The 23,722-nt window shown below is 38.8% G+C and overlaps 1 protein-coding gene across 5 annotated transcripts in view; it reads right to left on the bottom strand.

Annotated features, from left to right (window-relative positions):
• STAG1 (STAG1 cohesin complex component) overlaps positions 1 to 23,722 on the bottom strand; it is a 199,788-nt gene that overhangs the window by 50,131 nt on the left and 125,935 nt on the right. For all 5 annotated transcript variants that reach the window (XM_056358368.1, XM_056358371.1, XM_056358369.1 and 2 more), the window contains 7 exons: positions 23,564 to 23,687; positions 15,059 to 15,157; positions 10,041 to 10,120; positions 7,413 to 7,520; positions 5,036 to 5,150; positions 2,672 to 2,789; positions 1,925 to 2,028 (listed from right to left, as the gene is read on the bottom strand). In XM_056358368.1, the coding sequence (XP_056214343.1) occupies positions 1,925 to 2,028; positions 2,672 to 2,789; positions 5,036 to 5,150; positions 7,413 to 7,520; positions 10,041 to 10,120; positions 15,059 to 15,157; positions 23,564 to 23,687 (748 nt within the window). The remainder of the gene's footprint in view (positions 1 to 1,924; positions 2,029 to 2,671; positions 2,790 to 5,035; positions 5,151 to 7,412; positions 7,521 to 10,040; positions 10,121 to 15,058; positions 15,158 to 23,563; positions 23,688 to 23,722) is intronic.

Below are 23,722 nucleotides of genomic sequence, written 5' to 3'. Positions count from 1 at the left end.
TGATAGGTAGCCTATTGCACCAGCAGGAATAAAAAACAACCACGGCAGTGGAGAATAGATTTGTAACTTGAGTAAGCAACCACTTCCATAATACACGGCAGACAGCTGGGTACACACAGCAACAACCACAATTCCTGCACCAACTTGCAGTGCAGCACCGCCTGTGCCAGCAAAAGCTGCTAGCTCATAGGAATAGGGAGACAACCCAAACGCAGCTAGCAAGTCAGGCTCCCACCCCCTAACAACCCAGTCATGTTCTGGTGGTCAAATATTGCTATTCAGTAGCAATATGAATTAATCTGCGTCCCTAGGATCATCTTGTGGCTCTTTTGATCATCATTCAGAGGTGAAATTCATTTTACCGAAGTGTTCTCTTCAGCTTTGAAGAAATACAGCCACTGAAAATCTAGACTAAGCAATATGTTAAACTTGAGTGAACTGAACTGTAGATCACTTGAGATCAAAAAAATACATGGAGAGCTAATAGTGCATTTATTTGGTACTCCAAACTGAAAACACAAACATGAAATTTTTGTTAATTTTAAGGTTGCTTTGTCCACTAGAACAGATAGCAGGTAGAGACAAAACACAGGTAAGTTGTGTTTACAATACAGTTTTGGTTACAGAGGGTATTACATCTTATTTAAATTTGAGTTAAGTGCTTTCATAGATTCCCCTCTCACCTTAAAATATTTCAATGAATCAGGAATCTCTTAGAATATGCTTATTAATTAAAGGTACATAAAGCATGTTAAAATTGATGGCTACTTGGAGCTCCTCCTGGGATGCTGTTTCCGGACATGAGGCTCATCTGGTTTTGGACATAAAAATTAAGAAGCTAAGCAACTGCATTTAGTTTAGCAATAAAGAATGCTAAGTTTATCTCCAGATTTCGCCTTCACTAAGTCTGTGGCTTTCTTTAATAAACTAGTTATGATTATTCAGAACAGAACCTAACAGAAGTACCAAATGATTGCATGGGTTTATTTCATTTTAGTCTAACCTAAATAAGGGGAGGACTACCAAAAATCAGGGAAATACATTTGGGAAGCTGAGATTCTTTGAGAACATGGATGCTGTATTTATGGAGAATACAGCTGAAAGCCTGTTGATCACCCTGCCCTCATGACTCTAAACTGAAATCCTTAGAAGTGTGCATGCCCAGCCTTGAGAATGGGCTTCCACTCACCCCCCATCACTATAAAATAAATGAAAAAGGCAGCTAGATTGCAATATGGCCAGAATGTCACATATTCAGTGGGAGAGGCCAAAGAGGATGGATACATAAAACCACAGATGCATTCAGGCTGGTCCCAGTGCCACCCCTCCTGCTCGAAGCTGAGCCAGCTCAGGGGTCAGAGCACAACGCTCAGGGTTTTGTCCAGTCAGGTCTTGAAAACTGCCAAGGACAGAAACCGCACAAATCCTCAGCTTCTGTGCCAGTATGTAACCGCTCTCATGACGAAGACACCATTGGCTTTTTCTGCAAATTTTATGGCCATATTAGCAGCACATTCCTTTTCATGGAAGACAGTCAGAAGTAATTTTGTTTTCCTCCTGAGGTCTACACTTTCAACTCTAAGCTAGATTTAACATTAAGGGCTGTAGATGTGGGTATGTTACCAGTCTAAGGCAGGGTATGATAAAAAGAACTTCTAAAAAATAATAAAAAAATATTTTCATGCTGTAAATTTATATTACTTAGCTTGGCAATATAAAACCCAAAATCAAAGAAACAAACAAAAAACCAAACATGTCCAGAAAGACAATTTCTACTATTTTTCTTCAAAAACGTTCACATGAAACAGGAAACACTAATTATAAAAATCTTATTTTAGTGTCAAAAAGTGGCATCATAGACAAATATTTTATGTTACTATAGAAACACACGCAGGTCCGAGCTACCTGCTGCAGTACCACTTACTCTCTTGCCAGTGCCTCTGCCTACTGGAGGGTGTGCTTCAGCCGCTTGCCTGATTGTACACACCATCAGCTCAATCAGAGCGCTCTCCTGCCGGTCAGACATCGCTGCGTAGGGAAAAGAACAAGAACCATCAGTTCTGATGTGTGTGCGAGACATCTTACCGAAGCCAAATAAGCGAATGCAGTTTTAAAACATGGGGAATAAGCAGGAAGCCCTGAAGGATTATAAAGCATCTGGCATGACACCCATTGCTGCTGGGGACTCCTTGCTACAAGCCTCCCTGGCTACCTTGTGCACACAGGTCTATGATCAGCAAAAGGAGATTTGGAACCAATAGTGAAAGAACCCCCTTTTTTTCCTTTTGAGAATTCACTCAGTTTTAACATTGTCTGGAAAAGCCCCCTATTTAATTAACACCTGAAGTGCTTGTTTATTGAAAACTGTTATTAGCAATTTAATTTATTGAAATGTTCATGTATACATTAGTTATTTAAATATACAGACAAGAAGTCCTAGCTGTTAATATTAGGGAACCACAGTACAGCAGACTTCACAACATGAAAAATAAGAGTACAAAAATGCTGCTTTTGAAGCAAAACACATTAAAAATGGATTATACTAACATCTTCAAATATGCTTTCTAAACAAACCACAACAAACACCTCTGTCACCCACAGTGAAACATCTTTTTAAGAATAATTAACAATATTGCGCAATACCAAAGAAGTACAGAGGTCAAACAAATACCTTCTTCTCCTTGGACAGGTTCCTCCAGGAGCAATTCTGTCATACATTCCCAGTCTTTCAACAGTTCTTGAGAGCTCTCCCACAAACTGTCCACCAAATAGGCTGCATGTTCATGCAACTAGAAAATCCAAAGCAACCCATCAGTACAGTGCTCCGGTACAAGCAGCAGTTCTTTAACTTTCACAACCATTTGGCCACAGAAGGTGTCCTGGGCATGTACTCTTACGTTAGTTGGAAAGAAAATTCAGTTTGAAACTTTGAAACTAACTCTGGAATGTCTTCTTCCAACTGAATGATACAACTACACAGCAACGGGGTGATGTTTTAATAAAACATGGAAAAAAACCAAACTGAGCTTCTTTTCCATAAAGCAGCTGGTTTGTGAAAGATCTTTCTCAAGAGTTCTGACCTAGAAGCTGTAAACTTACCTTTCCTCCCTTTCTTACTGCATTATAAAAAGAAGAGACTGTGAGATATGGGACTAAGAGAGCTGTAATATATTCATTTTCAACAGGCATTTATTTTTCATACATGCTGCTATGTGCTCAGAAAACAGTACCAGAAATCCTACTGATTTCAGGGGTTATAGAATTAATGCTAACTTCAACGGCAAAAAATGTTTTAATGTGAATTAACACAACCGTTGCAAAGTAAGAAAAAATAATCCATAGGCTTCTACTGTTTTATAAACTGATTTTTATCCACTATCAAAAAGTAACAACCACAATGCGCAGTTCTGATTTGCTTGCCAGACATGGGACTGATCCCTTAACTGAAAAACACCGAAGAGTGTAGGCAAGGAGGTATCGGTAGATGTACCTACTCTTCTGTTTCTGACAGCTCTGGGCAAAATATCGTGTGTCACAGAGCTTACTGACGCTTGTCACAAGTTTACCTGTTCCCTCTTCTGAATGCATCGTCTCTGATTGCAGTGCTTACATCTTCTAGTCCTATGCACATGGAAAATCCCAGTTCTCTTACTCTTTATTAAAACTGGAGTCATAGTGTTCTACTTTGTTTCTAACAACTCTCTCAAACACAGCAATAGCAAAATCTGGCCCCAAGAGAGAAGCAATCTTGCGGAGCAACATATGGCTTGTATGGGAAGGCACTTTGCTGACCATAGCTTCGGGAGCCAAGCTGAGTTTCTTTGCTCCTCAGAAGCATAGATAAGCTTCATGCTAGGTAACTCCCAATCACACGCACTCAGATTTAAGGTATTTTCACCAGAAAATACAATGAACTATTACAATCTAAGTTTTTAAGAAGCTGGAACTAAAAAGACATTCAGATAGCTAACTGAAGGCACACACAAGTAAGTGACATTTCATCCAGACTTGATTTGTAGGTTTAGAAGGTGTTTCTAAAAAATGTTAACATTAACACTGTACATAAATGTTATCCTTCCTTCTCAGCATCTCTGTTTGTGTCTTTTCATTCTCACAGTCAAGTGTCCTGTTCAAGGCTTCATAACAATTAAAATGACTGATTGCAATAGCTTTTCTTTTGCTTTTTACACAAAATACATTACCCTCTCTTCTGTAGAGAAACATTTCTGTCATTCCTTTCTTTCAGTCTTCCTTTATCTTGTAATTATGACCAAATAAAATGTATCAGTTTTAAAATTCTCCCACTCTACCTTCAGAGCATCCTGTACCTGATAGCTTATCTTCTCAAGTTTTCCTTCACTCCATTGCTACTCCCCACTTGAATTACTATTAGTATGTCTACCATAAACCTTCCCGTACATGTTGTCTCTAGAGACACGAACTATGGGCACAATCCCATCCTGAATGTGTTAATCAAACACTTAATGTCATCCTATATATGCTTGTAGTCTCCATCCTCTGACATTTTCAAGACACAACTGCATAAAGCCCTGAACAACCTCATGTAATCTCACAGCTGACTCTGCTTTGAGCTAATGACCCTCAGGTCCTTTTCACTCTGAATTATTCTATGATTCTAACAAAAATTTGTGATATTAAGCAATTTTTGTTCCTTTCCAGTTTGAGTTATTTTACTACATAAGGAGTAACTCCAGAGGTACGCTCTTTACATTGTTATCTTAAAAAAAGCACCAGTTCCATTTCTATGTAGCAAAGAATCCTGGTAGCCACCATACTACCAGCAATGCAGTACTGAGTACAGTGGGGATGTGCAAGAACAAAATAAACCATGAAGAAGATTTTGAGTTGAATTTGCTTGATGGACAAAGAAATGGTGGCAGGGTAAAGGGCATACAGTATTTCTGAAATGATGACAACAAGGAAAAGAAAGACAACTTGTTACTGTATGTTGATAAATCACTACTTAAGTTCCAGGTTTTATTAAACATGTAAAGGTTAAAAATGAATTTTTTACCTCACTTTCAAGAAAGAAAAGAACCAACATTCTAATAAGGTTTCCATTTGGACTATTTCGCCCCCTCCTCTTTGCTAGAGCCTCTTCAGCTTGGGGATCATGTCTGCTGAACAGTCTAAAAATAAGCAAAAGGAGCTATCATGTTTATCAAAACAAATTTCATTTCTGCAATAATATGATGAGCATTCATTCTTGATATAGTAGATTTGTTCATAAAACACCATGAAAGTATCTCAAGCTATTTCTTTCAAGGGAAAGAGGACATGACCTCCGCCTGTCTGAAGAGATGAATTTATCTTCAGGGTCTTCAAGTTCACAGGGCTGGAAGAATTTCACTCAGGAAAAGCTCTCCAAAACACATTTACGTTGAAGGATTTTGCACAGGTTTATACATTTGCATAATTTGTATAGTTTTGCATTTTCAATTTACCAAGTCTTACCATGGTGGCAGCATTTATTCCACCAGTGCCTTAAGAACTAAGGTGTACCTGTGGTCACACTGACTGGGACATGGTACAAACAAACTTGACATCCCATTAAACAACCAACCTCATGTACCAGTACCAGCATAAAGGATAAAGCAAGCTACGGGTTTGTTTTTCAGGTAAATTACACAGCCCGGACTGAGTTCCTTGATGCATGGCTAATTTCCAAACTACTGCTACCTTGGAAGAGAGCTCAGACCTGCCTACATTACAATTACAGCGACGATTGTTTTACTTTGAGGAGTTTGAAAACTGCTCCTTCCTTTACAGTGAAACCACAGTCACAAAGCAGATTAGAAATGTGAAACAATATTCTGATTTCACTAATGTAACTCATTGAAAAGAGAAGGATGAGTTACACACAAACGTATTTTAGTGAAAGACATCACCTCTCCCCCACTGCTTATCTTAATAGATAAGAAATTAACATCTCTGCAGGTGCTGAAATATCTTAAAATACGCACCTCAGGGTTGAGTCAGTGTTTCTCTGAATTATTTGCTTTTGTTTGCTAACTACAGAGAGAAAGTCTGATGACTAGCTTACGTGTAGGAAGTGATATTTAAACTTACAAAATTAGGTGAGAGAAATCCCCCCTGAAAGGCCTCAAGTTTGATTCTATCTGATTTAAATGGAGCACCAGCTCTTATGTGTTAGCATAAACCAAGAGAAAATGTGTGTTAAGGAATGGGACAATCTTCTCTCAGTGCTGACCACCTTGAGAGATGTTTATGGAACATTATGAGAGATGTTTAAACAGCATAGTATCTTGTAAAGAAAAGTTAGGATAAAGTTCTGTCTTTACAGTAAGTGCACTAAGGTGCAGGTATGTCTTCACTTCCCTTCAAGGCATTTTGCAGAATTATGTTGTCACATGTTGATTAACAAAAGAATTTCAGTCTATATTTTTAAAAAGAACCTAACCCTTTCCCAAAACTTGTCAAATGTTATGTAGGAAACTAAATGGAACTGAACTTTGTAAATTAATTCATTGAAACAGACAAAGCCTGATCACAAAGACAGAATTCCAGAAATCCACTGTAAAAGCTTACAATTACAATGTGGACTTCTAATTCCCTAATAAAGCACAGAAAAGTAGAACACTGGCAAAGGAAAACATGTTTCTACACAATTTTTTCTATCATGTATCTTCGCATGAAAAATTAGATAACCTGCAATCTGATATAAATACTCTATAATTACATTAAAGAACTCTAATGTTACAAGCCATGAGGGGAAAAAATAAAACTACTGCTAAGAAGACTTTTAACTGCAAACATTAAAATGGAAAGGTTAACTCCTACGACGTGGCAATGTCCTGGTCATATAGTTACTGATGCGGTATGATTCACATCCATGGAAAAGCTAGTTCACTTCCTTTGGCACAGTGGGTACACGAAAGATGTTAACCACGGTGTAATGTATTTTTAGGGGAAGTCAGAGAATTTAGAAACAAATTTCTTAATTATTACTACATAAAACAACCTCAAGTTCACAATTTTGAAATAAACTGGTTTAAAACTTTGGAAAAATGATGACTGCTTATCAGGCAGACCATCATGGATGTACAGGCCCTATATATATATTATCACAACAGTAGCTCTGCAAGAGTTGCAGGATTTAAACCTATTTTAGAGGTTTATGCAGCCTTTGTATATTTAGCCCTTAAAGAATTAGGAAAAGTTATCTGAATTCTAGAGCAAGAAAAACGTAAATTCAGTTTCTTCAAGTCTTTATGTCTTGAACTGAAACAAGAGAATAAGTCTCTGTTTTAAATAAAATACTTGATTTGCTAAATTGGGATATTTCACTATTTCTTCTTCGCCTTTTGATCTTGCCTCCACTAGAAAGCATTCACAAATCTGGTCTTATTTCAGGGTGACTGATAACTTACTTTTTGTGAAGGAATTCTCCAGCTGCTACTGCAACAGGCCGGTGTGCTGAATACACCAAGTGATAAACATTCTCACAGTCTTCATTTGACAGAGCTTCTTCGCTTCCACTGAAAGAGTCAGAAAGTAACACCTGAACTACAACAAATGCTTGATTTCAGTCCCCTTACCTCCCTAACTTACCTGTGACCACTACAAGACTGACCTCTTCCTTCACACAAAATCCTAAATGGTTGAACACTGACTTCAAGGATCTTTGGTTCATTTTCAAACACAGAGATTTAACGGGACCGTAAGACTGAAAGCTTGTCTGATTTCCTTCTCCCAGTTGTATCAATATATATATATACACGCATACAAAATGGTATTATGAAAAATCTCTCATCACTGCTCACAAATCTTGCCCTGCTTAATTACTTAGACCATCACGCTAACTACGATGCACACATGGCAAGATGCCAAACGCTCATTATCAAACTTTATTAAACTAAAATCCTAGAATGACACATGAGGAAAAAGTAATTGCTTGCTTAAACTTATTTACTTTTATAACAACGTCTGTTTGGTTTCAAAGCTTTTAATTTTTAAAGCTTTCAAATCTGGGCCTGGGAAAACCTGCTTCAGCTTCCTGGCCTGCTCCCTTCTGGGCAGTTAAGTCTTTCCATGTGATGGTCCACGCGCTTTTGTGCACTGCAGGGCAGGAGGGGCCTCTCTGCTGGCCTGTTAAGTAGGAAGGAATATGCCCAATTCCAGCTGCTGAAAGGGCCAGGCCAGGTGGGTAAACCTGCCTCAGCAATGGGAGAAGGCACAGAAATACTCTGGATATGGGCGGTAAAAAACTAAATCAGATTACGCCACAAAGCGGGGACACACCTGTGCACCCACCAACCAAACCAACACATCATCCCTTCAGGACTGAATCACAGTGTGCATTTAGAATTACAAAGATGCCGATTCAATAAATTGTCCATCACTTTTACAGTAGTTACTGTGCTGACTAGATAGATATAGACTTCATTTTCAACACCAAGGAACTGACTCTGGTCATACCCTGCTGTGCTGGATGAAAGATGATGAAAAGGTTATTTTCTATAATCATTTATTGGCAAGAACAAGCCACCTCTTACCCTTGTCTTGGGTAAATGACACAGCTGGGGCTTCTGCTGCTTCTGAGCTCAAGGTAGATTTTGCGTGTGAGTTTTCCGAAACTCAGAAAAACTTCAATTTTTCAGCAGTGTTGAAAATACTATAAGCCTTGGAACAATTATACCCCACCAAAATATCAGTACTGTCGCATATGGTAATATTACTTCCCTCCTTGTTTAGTCAGCTTTCATCAGAAACGTTTATATGTCAGGGTTCAATACATCATTTGGCTTTATACTACAAGTAATTTTTAATCGGTTGTTCCCCATCGTGACTTCATGACATCTTATTGGAGTTCCTGCCTGCCAGAATATGACCCTGTGCTGTTCAACATGACCCACATTCTTCTGGTGCTACATGCATTTAGCTATGCTTTCACCATGCAACAGAAGAGAAAACAGGACAGGAAAAAAAAACAGGTGCACTTGATCATTTTTGACCTAAAATCTTACTGTGTTCCCAAATGTTGCTAACAACATAGGGAACTGATGTGTTCTGCATCTCATTTGTGATCATATTTGTTATATTTGCTTTAAAAATATAACAGTAGATAATAGATTTTCTTCCTAATATTAAAGTCTAATATTTGTAAAGCAGAGTGACCCCTAAATAAAAAAAATAAAATTAAGTCCAGTCTTTTTTACTAATAGGAAAAACTAGCCTAATCTTTCATCCAAATCCTGCACATCCAAAAATGTTCCTCAAAGTGGAGCTACTGGGTATGAAGTATGATGCAGGAGTTTTATGCATCTGTTTGTAAAACAGGTTTTCTTTTAACATTGGGTTTAATGAATACATAATAAAAGCTTAGGTTGGTTCAAACAGTCGGCATGTGGGATGATCTTTGGACAGGATCTTTGCCTCAGGGAAGCCACTGCATCTCTGTAAGAAAAAGCTGGGAGCCTGGAAGGATGCCTCTCCTGCGTGGCCAAGTGTTTAAAATTACAAGCTACCACTGCCACCGCCATGTAACCCAGACAAGGGTACTGTAGCATCTTTTCCCCATCAGCTTGTTTAGCAGATGGCTCTCTTTTTTTGGCTGTGTCAGGTAATCAATTCCCCTAATACTGGATCTTTGTTTAGTTACTGCTAGAGTTATCTACTAATAGTTATTATTATACATAGTAATATTATGTATATTATTACATTTCAGCAAATGTAACCCACAGATACTTGTTTCGAGGAGGACAATCATTCTGCCCTTGGCAAAAGGTATAAATGCCCTTTGGCATTCTTCCACAACAATGGATGCACTAATGATCTCAATACATCAATACGTATTTATACTCTGCCTATTTTATTTCCATGAGATGGAATATCTTATTTTAGCTTCATGAGTGTATTATTACATATTTAGTTCAACTTCAGACTAAGTGTAAAGTAACAGATTCACTTCATTACACAAGCAAAGAAATCAAGTCAATTAAATATTACTGGCTTAGGTAACTTTCAAAGAGAATATACAGGTTTTCAAAAATACTCACTGAAGTATTAGCGTGACTAATCGAATGGCTTCCACAGCTACATCGTATTCCTTATCGAGTGTCATTGATACAATGCGATCCTGGAAAGGAATTTTGTTACAGTGAGAAAACAGAAACTCACAGCCATCAGATGAAGAATTCTACAGATTACAGAATAAATACTCTTGGGGAGAAAGGTCTTTCAACTAGACACGTGAAAGCCCTTTAATATTATTCAACCATTTAAGGTGCATCTTAGGAACCTGTGTGCTATATGCACAATGGAACAACAGGCAAGTACTCAGGAATAAGAACGAGTGCTTAACAAACAGTCCTTATCCTTGTGTGCTTTCCAGGAAGAAAGCAAGCAGACTTTGGAGTTGAAGCACTGTTCTGGCCTGGTCTTATTTAACAGTTCTTGACTAAAAAGGAATGTATTTGGTTGGATGGCGGCAGAGAAATTGCTCCACTTCATCCCCCTGAAAACCAGTAATTTTAGAGCTATGAATGCTGCATATATGCATATTTGGAAATGCTGTGAAGAAAATCACCCCTGAATATATACACCTGCATATTGCCTATAAAGTTGTGGACTTTATATCTGGCTACATCTTAATGCTTGAAGCTGATCTCAAGAATTACACTACCGACGTTCCACAGGAAAGCGGGAAATTCCATGGTTTGACATTGTATTTTCCTATACTCTTTCTAGAGGAGACAAGCATACCACTTTCCCATCAAATCTAATTATTTTATGCCTTCTAAGGACCATGTAGTTATAAGAAGCCTCCCAAGGTTTTTTATCTTCTTAGTTTCAGTTTGCTTACTGGCAACCAAACCCAGATGTGATTAGTGTAAATTGCCCTTCCTATCTGGGGAGAATTCCTATCCATCCATAAAAATGCAGTATGTCTTCATGTTCTTTTCTTGACTGATCAAGTTAATGAAAAGAAATTGGGCCATCTGAAAATAAAACTTGATTTCTCTGGCTTGACCTGCTTCAGGAAGGACTAGGTACTATATGAATTTTGGGATGGCAAAAAATAGAAGTCAGGGACTGGAAAAGAAACAAGGGATGTGTTAGGAAACAACAGTGAAAGTCACCAAGAACAAATCAGGACAAAATAATAAAAGTGTATCACCTCTTTTTTCTACTATTCCAGGCATTTAAATGCTGAAGGTGAACACAAGCAACAGATGCTTATTTCAATATTCAAATTTAGGAACAGTATATAAAGAATGCATTGTGGCTGTGTCAAGGGCTGTCTCTCAACAAAACCAGGTGTGTAGAGATAACTTTTTGTCACTATGACTGAATGCACCTCTATCAAAAAAAAGGTTCCTGGGAAATTTGATGCATTTAACTGTTCTATCTAGACAGCTTTAGAGACTTTGTGAACTCCATGAAGAGACTCAAACAGTGAAATAGTTTTCCAAACAGGAAATTCTGTGTATGGACAAGATAAAAAAAACTGCTGTCAATTTTTCCTACAGTCCTGGCCACAGAACAAGAACTAATAACAACATTAAGAGAAAGAGCCAAGAGACATTGATCTTAAAAGTATCAGTGGAATTTCATATACCCCCTCAAAGTGTATCCTAAACTCCAGGATACCACAGGGAGGGAACTAACTGCACAAGAAGGAATAAGCACACAAGTATAAAACTCCTTCACATCTCTGAAAAAAGCCTAGAAGGGATCCTCTCTTCTGCCTACAGAGCAAGAGGTACTCTCTGAATTTGAAGTCCTTTTGGACTTTGAAGCTGCTGATGCAACAATGTTCTCTTATCCAAAAAAAATGGTTTTTCCTCTCAATTTTTCTCAGAAACATCATGCTTAAAATAAACAGAGTGGGATGTTATTTTCTGCCTTGGTGCCAGCATCTCTGTGTGATGCCAGCCAGGCACCAAAATCCTTGAAAATGAGACCTGAACACCTAATGTCTCTGGAAGGTGTAACTTCTGTGGATTAGGAAGTTACAAACCCCCAGCTGCTCCATCTGCTTTGGCAGAAATTCGCTGTACTACTGTACAGCAGAACAGGACACAGGCCTGTATTTATAACCTGAAATACCAATTTTCACTGGCTATGAAGATCAGTTTGCAATTATGTATTAGGCTGTGAACAAGGCTGGCTGAAGAGCAAATCTATCTCCTTTTGCTTCCAAGGCTGCAGAGCCAGCACTCTCCGGCAAAGGGCCAGGAACTGAACGACTGCACCTAAATCTGCCGGTGTCTTGGCTTTGGCACTGGCTGCAAAAGAGTTAATTCCCATCTTTTCTATACGGCTTCAGTTAATGTTTGTATCAGACAGGACTTCTTGACGAAAAACAAAAAGCTCCTCTTTGATGGACAAAAGTTTCTCTCACGGACAAAGCTTACTTTCTAGCACCTACTATCACCCACTCCTAGAAACACAAACAAATGCAGGAAAGAACACACGTCTTTCCTTTGGAGAAGGGACATCATCAGATCCTCGTCACAGCTATTGGGAAGGCAGTGAAATATTAACACCTCAGCACAAGTCATTCTGGATCAAATTAATTTATACTTTAAACAGCTAGAAGATCTCTAGAGAGATTTCTCTTGACAGTTTGAATGGACTAGGCCGAGTATCAGCTGAACTGTGCAGGTCGATTAAAGTCTGATGAGGAAATATAAATAAGCAGCCATGGAACTGAGAATGGCGTTTAGGTCAATTATTTTTCAGGGGGTGCTGGTAAGAGTTTGTGGTGGCAAGACATTTAAGTAATATATCACAGATTCAAAAAGCATTAATTTGAAACTTTGCTCTATAGTGGTGCCAAAGGCCGCATCCCTGTCAGCACAGCTGTAAATCCAAGGGCAGGCGTTTGGGCAATGCCAGCTCTTTGTCCTCTTGATGGGGCTGGAAACTGCAACTGATAAAACTGTTGTGTTAAACAAATCTGTTCTCTCAAAAAGCTCATGGAGGCTTTGAACTCACCTTTTCTCTAATATATTGCATAATGACACAGATTTCTGTAGTAAAACCAGCTTTAACGGAACAAAGACAGATGAGGATTCTTAACAGGGTTCCCTTTCGTCTGAATCTTTTTGACAGAAATGAAAATTCCTCGTGCTGTTCTAAGCCAAGCAGCAATGTACAGGCTAACCTAACTCCTTCTAACAAAGAAAACCATCTATACTGTGAAAAAGCTGGAGGAAGTATTTAGACGTTTCATGCTCCTCTAGTTTTTCAAGTACATTACTAACTATTTCTCAAAGTGCCTCCAGTTGTCTTGAAAAGTTTTGCTGGTGGATGGGACAGGTTCAGACTCAAAGCAGCACTTTCTCTCACAAATTATAGGACGCTGAGAGATGCACCCAGCACATTTTCTAGTAAAGAGAAGCAGATACAGAGACCAGCAGGGTTTTAAAGGCCTATTTCAAAATAAGTCAAATTACAGAAGGAGCAAATATAAACAAATCTGTAAGTCTGCACAGATGGAACAAGAAAAGCAGCAGAGTCGGAGGGTTTATTTTTCTGGAGAGTTAACTAGTATTTCTGGTTGTCCCGAGATAAGCAAACCAGACTTACGGAGGCATTACACAAGTAGTCTGAGGTCTGAACCTGTTTGCCAGGCACTCTTCTATGGCAGGAAACTTTGCTTTTTACTGCAACAGTCCCAGAATACAAGCCCTCAAGTGATCTCACAAAATGATCTAGTTTCATCTCCCACATTAAACCACTCCTAACTCATTCCTGACAGATATTTTATGTACCATAAAAAAAATCTCAAATGAAGGAGATCATTAATGAAGAGTCTCCTCTATTATATACTAGCATTTTAGACAAAAAGCCTTCCTTAAGTGTCTAGACTTCACTGCAGTTTAAGCATCTTTTTTCTTCATCTCAAGTGATGTGGTAAAAGGCACATTACTATTACATTTTTATGAATCGTTTACATAAGGGAAGATAGGTACTTTGTGTATTTCTGTATTTTGTCCTTTCCTAGATCAAACTGGAGTTACTAGTAACTGCAATGACAGACAAAACCAGTGAAGCAGTGTAAAATCTACAGTGAGAAGCTTTTTAAATCTCATGCACAGTAGTTATGAGTACTTAAATCTCCACTTTTTACTAAACAATTTTCATCAGCATTATAATAATGATTTAAACAAAAATAAATCGGTCGTCTCCACTTTTTTTCTAAACAGAATTTTGCATCAGGATTATCATCATGATTTTAACTAAACAGTCTTTCCTTGGAGGGTAGCCTTTACCACAGCTCTGTGTTCTCCAGAACACAAAAGCAATGGTAAAAAGTGCCAGCTGACGTGGTGACAGCGCCTGAAAGCTTTCTGTGCAGAGCTTCCAAACAGAAGCAATGACTATTTCTACACTCATCTCTCCAGATACGTCACTTGTGAAATAAAGCAGTCGTGCCACACAGTGAATCGACAGGCACGTTCTCATCAAGATATTAAGCAAAAAGTCAGGGTGTTTGTGCTAGTAAAAAACTGATGACATATTCCTCCAGTACTTAGCTCCTAAACAGGACAATCATGCTCAGGGATTTGTCTGAAAGGGCAATGTAAACTGTTCTGCAGAAGTGTAGAATATTGTGATGCAGATCAAAGTATCTCTTTCTCCAAAATTAAGCACATACTCAGCTAAAAAGCTGTCTTACAATCTTTTGTTACAGGCTGTTACTTTCAGATGTATTTTGGATTGTGTGAAACACCCAGTACATGTCCTTAAAATTCAATACATCTAAAATTAAATAAACACAAGCAGATTGAATAATGACAATATATAAACTGTCAATAATACAAACAGATAAATAATCATCTTGGCTAAGCCTGACAAATCTTACGAGACAAAACACTGTAAAAATAATTTGGCTTAATCTCAGCATTCAGTAATACAGTTTTACTACTGCAGTATTCACAAGCCTTGTCACAAACAAATGAGTTTATTTTTGCATTTAATATCCACGACTCAAAGACCACAAAAAGATGAGATAGATGATACTTTTATTTTCTGTACTCCTTCCAAAAATTGTATTTGCTCTTACCTTGAATCTATTAGTGAACAGCTCCAGTTTTGGAAATAACTCTCTGTTGGTATAGAGACTCTGAAGAGCTTTCAAACACTTCAACCTCACTTCACCTTGCTAAATAAAACACACTAAGATTAGCTGATAGAATACCCTAATCAAATGCACATGAATATTAAATAATATCATATTTTAATTTAATGTACATTTAAAATTTTATGCAAATGTGTTACCAAAGCCAATTTGCAATTCAGCTAAAAACCAAAACCCACATGCAGCTGCCTGCAAACAATGTTAATGCTTCTCCCTATTTGCATATAGAAAGAATTGAATGTGCCATCACTTAAATGTCTGTTACTGTTTCCCTTTCAAGGAACTCCACAAAAAGATAAAAAACGTAGTAAGTAAATACAAAATAAAGATGTACGATCTCAAGGCGGTTGGTGAAGACTGTGGCTATTTATCTGGAGGAAAGAGATATAACTTCTGCCTGATAGCAGGTGTTTACAGTCGGTGCGCAAGCGTTCAAACCGACAGAGCATAGGCTGTGTGTAGCCCACTCAAGCAGCTCAGCCATCTCCGAGCACCGCCTCTCCTTTTTCCAGGGTCAGAAGGAATACAAACTGGATTTATTATTCTGAAATTTTCTGCATGCCATCTCTCACTCATCACAGCACAGGCACAGGTTGAAGGATGCAAAAGGCCTGAGAGACCCTCCAGTAGGGAGCAGGCTGCTGCCACAAGAAGGCATCTAAAGCCACGGCCTGAGGAGCCTCTGGGAAGAAGAGCAGCTTGTGTCTGTCCATCTGAGTTGTTTTGGTGGCAGCAGCTCATTCCCAGCGGCTCTGTAGACAGGGATCGCTTTGATCTGGAGGGCTGCAGGCAGGAAATGTGGGTGTCATGAGACAGTGCCTATGGATCAAGGTTTGTCACCTATAGGAACATACATGATAAAGAAAAGGGCTGGATCCCCTGTGCACACACACATTATCTGGCTGGCTGTAGATGTACAACTCAGCTCAACTCCATAGTCTTGGCAAACTATGGATTCTTGTGGAAAAATATTTGTAGATAGCAAAAAGGTTAGAAACACAAGTCTGCTCAAATACGGTCTGCAGACTTCACTGCAGAGTGAACTTACTGTTACGAAAGCGAGCGCGCTACCAAGTTTAAAGCCTTAAGCTGTTCAAGAACTAATACAAATTATTGAACTTCATGAATAAAACTGCACACCTAGAGGGATTAATTTCTGAGCCTGTCTATTCTATAATCAAGTCTGTATTAAAAAATCTGCTCAAGCTAGAAACTGAAATAACATTCAGAAACTGACACAAAACCAGAAGCTAAACATTCTTAAGTTTCTTTCTTCCTTCACACCTATTTCAAAAATTGAAAGAGAAGATAAAAGAAGGACAGAAGTTGAAAGGAGGATTTTCAGTAGAACTTCTCCTTGAAGAACTATTGTTCCCGAGAAATCATCTTTTCATATCTGTGAGGAGTCTCCTGAGCACTCACGCTCTCTTCTGGGGATCTTTTTGACTACCACTACAGAGAGAGTCGATGAAATGGAAGTCATATTTAGAAGATCTATCACAGGATCTTGCAAGGTACAGAACTAACTTTCTTGAAGACATTTTATATGGATGAGATCAGGTGCTAAAAAACCACAGAGAAATGTTGCTTGGCATTCTTATTTTTGATAGTACCTGTGTTGCAGTACTAGAAATGGTGTTTTCTTTGCTGTGTGGCATTCAGAAAGGCTGGGGTCTCCGGAGTCATCACTAATCATTAGCAGAGGATATAAGCCTCTTTACAGCCTTAGCTTATTTAGCCACAGAAGATCAGTATCAGTTTTGGCATGAGATGAACGCTACGGAGCAACAGTGGGGTAGCAGGTTTAGTTGCAACTCCACTGAAGGCTGTCCTGCCCGTGAGCAGATGGCTTGTTACTCAGCCAGTGCTGTAGTCCCAAAATGCTAACTGCTAAGTTGGTTAGGTACAGAAAAAAACCACTGCCAACAGCAACCAGAGTTTGAGACCCGTGCGGATAAGGTTTGGACTCTCAATGGAGTTCAAAGCCCGTGTGGAATTCACCAAACACTGTGAATCAATGGTCCCAGAGTTAAGTTCAGGCCTGATACTGAGGATCTCTGTAAGTCTTAAGTGAGTAAGTAAGACAAGGTAGATCGGATTTGGTACTTGCATGGCTTGCCAGCAGACTGAAGCCAGATGCTACCCAAAGCGTGCTGAACCAGGCTGCTCTCCTCCTGCTGCTCACCAGCTCTGAGGCAGAAGACAGGTGACTGCAGGAGCAGGCAAGGAAGAGAGAAAGGCTGTGTTACAGCTGGTCCCTCTGCCTGAGAACAAAGGCCCAGGAGACGCAGAGGCAGCCCCTGGAAACGACTGCCCTTCTCTGCGGACAAACGATAGGAAGACTTTCTCTGACAGCAAAAGGTCTGGTTTTTAAACTGGTGGTCAAGGATGGAATTCATCTCTTCGGAGCCGGAAGAGCCCCCGCATGTCAGCTCGCTAATCCTGTTAAGAAGGTTTTAAAATAGAGTCAGTGGAGATTAGTGAGAGGAGCCCACAGGGAAGCACGAACAGCAATGACCCGGACAAGGACCTACGAAAGGCAGAACCAAAGGTGTACATGAATACACTGCACTGAAGTCCAGAATGGAGAAGTAGCAACGTGCTACAGACCATCAACATGCCAGGCACAAGATGTTTCTTGAGTAACTGTGAGATTTCATCCAAGTAATGTGAACTTTTAATAGCCCAAACACTTTTTGGGGAAAGAAACACAGCAGAAATTTCCTGTCTAGCAAGGTCAGCAGGTGGGAATGCTAAAGCTGCGGTAATTCTTAAGAAACTTAGCCCAGCTAAAAGCTGCAAACAGTGATACAGGGCAAGGACAGGAAGAGACTTACTAAACAACACGATGAACTTACTTAAAAAATTAATTAATTAGGAGGTCAAAAGGAATAAAAAAAATAAAATAAAAAGGGCCTGGGCACAGTATGGAATGGACACAAGAGGTAATGAAGAAAACGTTCTGCAAATATCTTTATAGCACAGCAAAGTTAGCGTGCTTTGAAGGAAGAGGAGAAAAGTAGTCGACACTTTTTCTGTGCACAGTGGGTAGGAAAGGAAATAATAAATTAAAACTACAGCACAGACTATTTAGCTTATGCGAGGAAGAACTTTTTAGTGGCAAACAAAATCAAGCACTCAAACCGCTACATGAAACTGTGGAATAACCAGCACTAGGGGTTTTTAGAAAATATGACTGTGTGTGAGAACCACTGCAGATATACAGCGAACTCTACCTTCAGCAGGAAAAGAATAAGCAAAAGTATTTCCCAGAATAGATTTTAGACAGATTTTCTGCAGTTCGGAGCCGAAGTTCACAGTGAGTATGAGACAACCTAAGGCAGCAAATATTTGCCACCATGCAATGTCATTAAATCTGTCAGAGAAAATGAGCATCGCTTCCCAGCTATTTTCGTGTAGTCACATCTATGTTTTAGAAACAGAATGAACATATCTGAACGGAAAGCCTTGCCATTTTCTAAGTAAATGACAGACAAAATATCCGCATTATCAGCATTCTAAAACTAAGACCTTCCATTCTCCTGAATTTCATCTTCCAGAAAAGTTTATTTACCTGGGGTTTTGTCCAATTTATAATTTTGACACTTTATTATTGTGGATTCCTGAATTCATCCACATTGTAATCAGTTCTATGTGTGCCTTTTTCTCCATTCTAATTATTCCTGTAATTCCCCTTCTCTCAAAGCTTTTTTAGAGTATTTATACAATTTTATTATTTTTGTTATATAAAATTCTTTTCATGAATGAGAAATGCTTCGCACTACTACTTAATTGTTAATGATTTATTTTATTTACAATTTGAAATCAGAACCTCAAACAAAAAAATCAAATGTTTATTAACACTGTGTAACGACAGGCAGTTCTCGTATCTTCCCTATTTTTGTTGAGATAATCCTCCAGACACTTCTGAGTTTTGAGCAAAACATTGTTACTCCTGCTAATGAAGCAAAAAGCAATACATCCACCTTTCACAGCAGCAGTGTGCGGTAGTCTGTATTTGTCTGGGAGAGTCATGCCCTATTCAAAATTCTCTTTAATATGGCACACCTGCGAAAAAGAATCCATCCTGATGGAAGCACACCATTTTTGTATTTTTTTTACATGTTTATCACCAGACTCAAACCAACAATCTGTAACTCTTGTGTAAGTCTCACAGGGCTTTACAGTCTCTACTCAAGCCACCTTAGACTCTTACTAATGTTCCGTACAGCTGATAGGTTTGAGAATTACTTTGCTACCTCCCAGTGAGAACCAGACTTTCCTTAACATCCAGGGACACCACAGCTTCAGAAACAGCAGTTAAAGGTGCACTGCTGTCTGCCAGCTCACACACCAGATGACGGCTTAGATCACACAAAGACTAAGACTTTTTGAGCCCCCAGAAAATGTTTTAAGTATTTTTTAAATAGGTGGGTGTCAAGACAGCAGCAAAGTAATTTCTCTCTTTTCACAGTTCATGTTTCTTCTTTTGGATTTGTCCTTTTTTATTATTATTATTTTTTTCTGGCTAAGGGTATTCTACTTTCTTTTTAAAAAAATATATCAGGTTTTATAATAGATAATTAATTTGCTCAGCTCTTTGCCCTACCATATTTCTGCAGACCGCCCTGTTGTTTTTTTTTTCCTCTTGCACAGAAGAATGACCTAGATTACTGGGTATATTCAATGCCACAGTTTATGGAAAAGAACATGATATACTGTGTTGCATTTTGATGCCCTAGGGTGGTGTATTTTGAGGTAATCTGCTGCCTAATGACAGAAATATTTACACTGCCAGAGAGAACCAGATAAGAATGTCCTGTAGCATGTCAGTACTCATGGCAGAAGTATTCCCAGCAGGAGCAAGCAGTTGTGTTCTGTCTGCACGTGCCCACTCAATACCATTTATGAAGATACTGTCTATCATCTGATCCATTTTTTTTATTTTCTCAAGCTCTCCCAAAACTAAGGAAATTGGGTGCCAAGGAGATTATAGAAAGTTAAATATTCAGCAGTTTGGAAAAACTACAATTTCAGTTTCTATATAATCTTAACAACAAAAAAAAAGGTCTATTTCTTCATCCTTTTAAGTTAGATGCCATCACGATTAAGTACTCAAACGCCATATGTCCCAGAGGACCCTGGGTTCAATCCTTTCACAGAAATAGACGGTAAGTAAAGTAGAGGCACACAAAGAAGGAAAAAGCATTTTCTTAATAATGCCTCTAATAATCTTCTTAAACCAGTGTTAGGAACTGGTTTAAGAACCATGATTGCCTAGGTATCTAGACACACAATCACGGTTTCAAAACAGTTCCATGCATCAATGAGGCAGATGAAAATTAAGACTAGACAGTCTAATGTCACACTTTTCTTTTTAAAGGTTTTTAAAATGTAATTATATTATAGTTTTACATATTTTAATTTATGCTCCCAGATCCACGGGAATAAAAAAAAACAACTTAAAAGGTGAGAAAGGCAGAACTAGAAACCCATATTCAAATGAGAAAGTAATCTATAAGAAACAAAAAGCCCTACAGACATTCATCTGAAACCTGGGAAAGAGGCAGCATGAACGTACAAAACACACAGATCTCCCAAATTAAAGAAATGAATTCTGTATCCGACCTCTGAAAGACTACACTGGAGCTACTACAAAGAGGTTTAAGAACTGTGTCTTCCCTGTGCTTTAATTTGTATGTCTTCTCCAGCAGAATATGAAACACTGCTCATGAATCTCTTGCACTGCTGCCTCCTTTCTTTTTTGTAGTAGCCAGCTTCCAGGGAAGTTGATAATTTTAAGGTGACTTCTGTTCGTATGAAATGGAAATAACTTATGAATGTTGCCTCAGCCTTTATTTTTTCAATATTTTAAGTACTGATCATAGAAAAAATTATCTCCTGATCAAAGCAAGGCAAAATCAAGAAACCTGGGTAGCGGCTGGTGAGTTTTTCAGGTAGGGCCATTGAAAACCACACTGTTAAGTGATCTTGTACTCTTACAGGGTTTGCAATTTTAATTGGTTCTTATTCCATCATTTATCAATATACTCCTTCCATTGCACTTCCCTCCTCCTTTCTGTGCCTCCCCAAATGTCTCTTTCTCTCCAGTCTCTCCCTTTTCATCCTTTGACACACGGCTCATCTGCCCCTGACTCTCCCCTGTGCCACCTACAATCTCTCATTCTATACATTACATATACATTACATTAATAAAAAAATATCACATATCACGTATACAGGGATATTAAACAGAATAGCTAGTGACTTAACAGACTCAGAACACCAAGGTGCTTCTGAGGCCTGCAACAAAAAATATTACAAAGCAAGCAGAAGCAGGAGGGTAGCCTGATAGAATTCTTCTGTGCCTGGTCGAGATGGAAAACTATGTTTTTTAAATCATAACACTGTAATTTAAAATCTGTCTGATATGAAAAAACATATTAATTTCAAAAAAGCTGAGGTATAAATATATGTTAAGGCCGCAGGCAGATGACTAGACCCTGGCCTGAGGTTAAGCTAACTGAGGAGGATGTGAGAAACCACTGGGCATGACATGAGAAATTGCTGGATGTGACAGATAAAAGTGTGAGAAGCTGCCATCAATCACAGACAGTGCTGTGAGGAATGGCTGGATTTCACAGCTGGTTAAAGGGAGTTACGTGAGAAATGGCTGGACTTCACAGACACGAGAAGGGGACTGAGAGCTGCTAAGTGCAGCCCTGCTAGATTCTGCTCTCCCATTGGAAGTGCTACTTTGTGGAAATGTTCTGCAAGGATTAGAACGTGCTCCAGAACATCCACTGCAATTATTCAAGGGATAATTTATTTTTAATTAAAACCCCCAGTAAAATAAAGCTCTCCACCACACCTAAAACCCTAATCCTCCAACCGGAGTTGACCTCCCTGCTGATTTGATAACTTGAAGCAATGACCTCCACCTCCTGCAGCATGCCTACTCGTGAGGCACACTGATGTTAAAAATGAAGTACACAGAGTAGCAGCTCGGCCCCTCAAAGCACGGTGATGGCCATGTTCCCATGTCCGAGCTTTAATGACGGGAAGTGTAGTGTCTCTAGAGTAAAGTGTGGTCATGGCTGATTATACCAGTAAGCAGGATCTTCTTCCTGGTCAAGTTTTGTAACAACAAGATGTAACGTGAAAGTCTGGGGAAAGTTTGTAAAGTAGAAGATTGAGCACAACAGGTTTAGAGAGGGAAGACATCGCATACCTAATCTCTAAAGCATACAGGATACCCCTAACAAGTAAATGCCGATGCAAATCAAGGTTAGATGCAGATCTTTGTCAGCTACAGCTAAAGTACAAGAACCAGCGGCAGCTAACTTCTTTCATTAGCGAAAGCTAAGATCTTTAACTGATCTTGTTCAGACTTCAACAAAAGGGACCAAGTCATCTCCTCAGTGTTAATATGGAGTTAATAATTGTCTAAAGTTACTGAAGAAATCATCTTTTTAAAGAGTCAGCTGTTAACTCCCAGTTATGCAAGTCATCAGAATGAACTTGCAAACTTTTAATGTTTTCCAGCATTGCTCCTTAAAAAAAAGCATAGCCTGAATCAGGATGCTGGAATTTAATAAGCATTTCAACAGAAAAGGTAGTCTCATCTGTTTTCCTTTGATAACGTCAGTGAAAGAGTTCAGAGTGAAACAAGTGTTTCTAGTGGTTTTGGTAGGAGTGGGAGGACAGTTAGTCCCAGCTGCTGCCTGGTGTACAAAAGCCCCATGCAGTCAGAAGTGCAAAGTCCTGTTCTATTAGTGTTAAAAATGGGATCTGGAGTTGAGGGATACTCAAGCCTGTTGTCACCCAGCAGAGAGGCACGTTGTGGATACCATCAGTACTAAGAACCATGGTGAGACAGGAAAGAACCTCTGAATATAGAAGTTTTTGCTTCCGCCTGGCAGTTCTACAATTTTTTGAAGAAAAAGCTAAAGAGAACCTTGAAGACATTCTTCAGGGGAAAATGAATTGATAAGAACTCCACCAGTTGTGAAGCCAGCGATGTCTGTTAGGGACCCAGAGATGTTCTCTTTCCTTCAAATATTGGGCAATGTAAATGGAAGACACATCTGGAAATCTCTTTTCCATTCTGCTTCAGGCACAAAGGTTCTCAGGAGTGATCTGAGGAGACTTGTCTTTCTTGTAATCACAAGAAAATCATCATGGAAACATTTCTCTTAATATATTCTAATGGAGACTGAAAACACGAAAAGAGCGCGAACCAAGCATACAGTTTGGGAGTATTGTATCCTAATTTAAGCAAATAACTTTCAACCAGCTTATTTCAAGGTAAGTAACAGGCAAGAAAAAACAGTCTTATAAATCAAAGATGATACGTTAAACATGCTTGGGTATTATAACACCAGCTACTCACAGTACACTCTGCTGTGTACAGTAATGCACAACACTTACCCTGTCATGTAGTGTCCAACCAACATATTTTAAATAACTATCATTCAGGAAGGCATCACTGTACATTTTCATCCACACACCAATTTCTTCAATACAGACAGCTCTAATCTCAGCAATAGCATCACTAATAAGGAAAAAAGAAAAGAAAAAATATTAACC

The sequence above is a fragment of the Falco biarmicus genome, chromosome 13 (assembly GCF_023638135.1).
Source record: "Falco biarmicus isolate bFalBia1 chromosome 13, bFalBia1.pri, whole genome shotgun sequence".
Lineage (NCBI taxonomy): Eukaryota > Metazoa > Chordata > Aves > Falconiformes > Falconidae > Falco > Falco biarmicus.
Note: the sequence above shows the minus strand (reverse complement) of the source record. Positions and strands in the feature narration are given on the sequence as shown.